At 44.6% G+C, this 1594-nt stretch overlaps 1 protein-coding gene across 1 annotated transcript; it reads left to right on the forward strand.

The window, feature by feature from the left end:
• Window positions 1-6: 6 nt before the first annotated feature.
• Window positions 7-1500, forward strand: LOC119832400. Its single transcript, XM_038356074.1, has 5 exons — window positions 7-85; window positions 363-631; window positions 782-867; window positions 1055-1233; window positions 1386-1500. Exons 1-5 carry the CDS (start codon window positions 57-59, stop codon window positions 1498-1500), a joined length of 678 nt encoding a protein of 225 aa, XP_038212002.1. The 5' UTR covers window positions 7-56.
• Window positions 1501-1594: the final 94 nt, after the last annotated feature.

The following is a 1594-nucleotide window of genomic DNA, read 5'->3' on the forward strand; positions in this document are numbered from 1 at the left end:
TGTCCGTGCGCGAGCCCACCGCGCCTGATGATGAGCTCCCACCTAACGTGGACGAGATGATTCTGCTGCCCGTCTGCGAACCAACGTACGTCAACTATCGTAACGATTGAAAAAGATAATTACACTGACCAAAGATTATAAGCTTTTAAACTATTAAAATCCTTTATTTATACCGTGATCATACTTAATATTAGCTCATAAATTCAACAGAACATAGCACTTGTTTTAGTCACTACGTGTAGTGGTGTTCCTAAACATATTGAACCAACTACTTTATTTTTCTTGTTTTATATAATAACAAGTCACTTGAATAGCGAAACATAGCATGTGTATCTATTTAGTCTTATCATTTTGAATTATAGAAGCACATCAATGACAATGCATGCTTCTAAAAAAGCGTCAAAGAAGAGTGATATGCGTGTGTCGTGCGAAGCCATCCCCGAGGAGACGGGCACTTCGCCGCAGCCGCACCACGCGCAAGTGCCGCACAACCCGCAGGCGCCGCACAACCCGCTGGCGCCGCACAACCCGCAGGTGCCGCTCAACCAGCCCGCGCCGCTCGAACAGTCCCAGGGATCTCAGAACCACCATAAACCGCATCCGCACCTCATGACTTATAATTCAGATCCAGGTAGGATTATTACTACAAGTAGCATCTGATATAATTTTACCCTTTTAAAAGCCCCTTTGCAAATTTGTCACCTATCACTAAAGCGTATTGGGTCCTTCGAACCGGATGTGAAAAAAATTAGCGTCAATTCAAAAGATTATTTTATTGTAGGTGCGGTGGGGTCAGACACTGAAGTAGACGATAACTCAAATTCGGACGGCCTGAACGTTGTGCACGCGCACCATCAACTGCAGAAGGTCATTAAACTTATTTTGCATACTTAAACTTTTAAAGATCATTTAAAATATGATGTTTTTTATCGTCATAACAATACATTTATTTTAACAATATCCCTTCTCTCATCAAAATTGGAGTTTTAATTTTTTTTTCTAATTGAAAGCGTAATAAATAGAATTGGCTTACAATAAGCGTGTGCGTCTGCAGACGAGCAGCGACAGCACGGTGACGACGGGTGCGGGCGCGGGCGCGGGCGGCGCGGGGGCGGCGGCGGGCGCGGGCGGGGGCGGCGCGCACGACGAGCTGCCTCCGCTGGCGCGCTCCAAGCGCTCCAACACCATCTCCGTTATGAGCCCCACCGAGCGCGCGCGCTACCAGACCGCACGGTACACGCGCACACACACGCGCGCACACGCACGCGCAGTATGCAACATTATACACACGTCGTTATTAACGATGCTATTGTTATGACTTTGGACCTTTTAAATCTTTTAAATGTATTAATAAATTATGCAAATTTATCCGTTCTTCCTACCAGAAGTGATGGACAGTATTGTGATTCACGCAGAATCGCCCTAATGGATTTGAATGTTGCTAAGAAAAAAGAAAACAGTTACGAGTATTCCTACACTATTTACTCGATCTTGGCCTAAAAGTTTCGGGTCAGATAAGCTATGTCGGTTAGGTCTCATTGTATAATGTGAAGTATAAGCATAATTTCCTCATAATTCTTCAATTTAATAGCCT

Source organism: Zerene cesonia, chromosome 15 (genome assembly GCF_012273895.1).
Source record: "Zerene cesonia ecotype Mississippi chromosome 15, Zerene_cesonia_1.1, whole genome shotgun sequence".
Taxonomy (NCBI): domain Eukaryota; kingdom Metazoa; phylum Arthropoda; class Insecta; order Lepidoptera; family Pieridae; genus Zerene; species Zerene cesonia.

Coding starts and splice junctions, on each gene's coding strand:
- LOC119832400 (XM_038356074.1), top strand. CDS start 57: ATGATTCTGCTGCCCGTCTGCGAACCAAC. Junction 86..362: donor CTGCCCGTCTGCGAACCAAC/GTACGTCAACTA, acceptor TTTGAATTATAG/AAGCACATCAATGACAATGC. Junction 1,234..1,385: donor GCGCGCTACCAGACCGCACG/GTACACGCGCAC, acceptor TCTTCCTACCAG/AAGTGATGGACAGTATTGTG.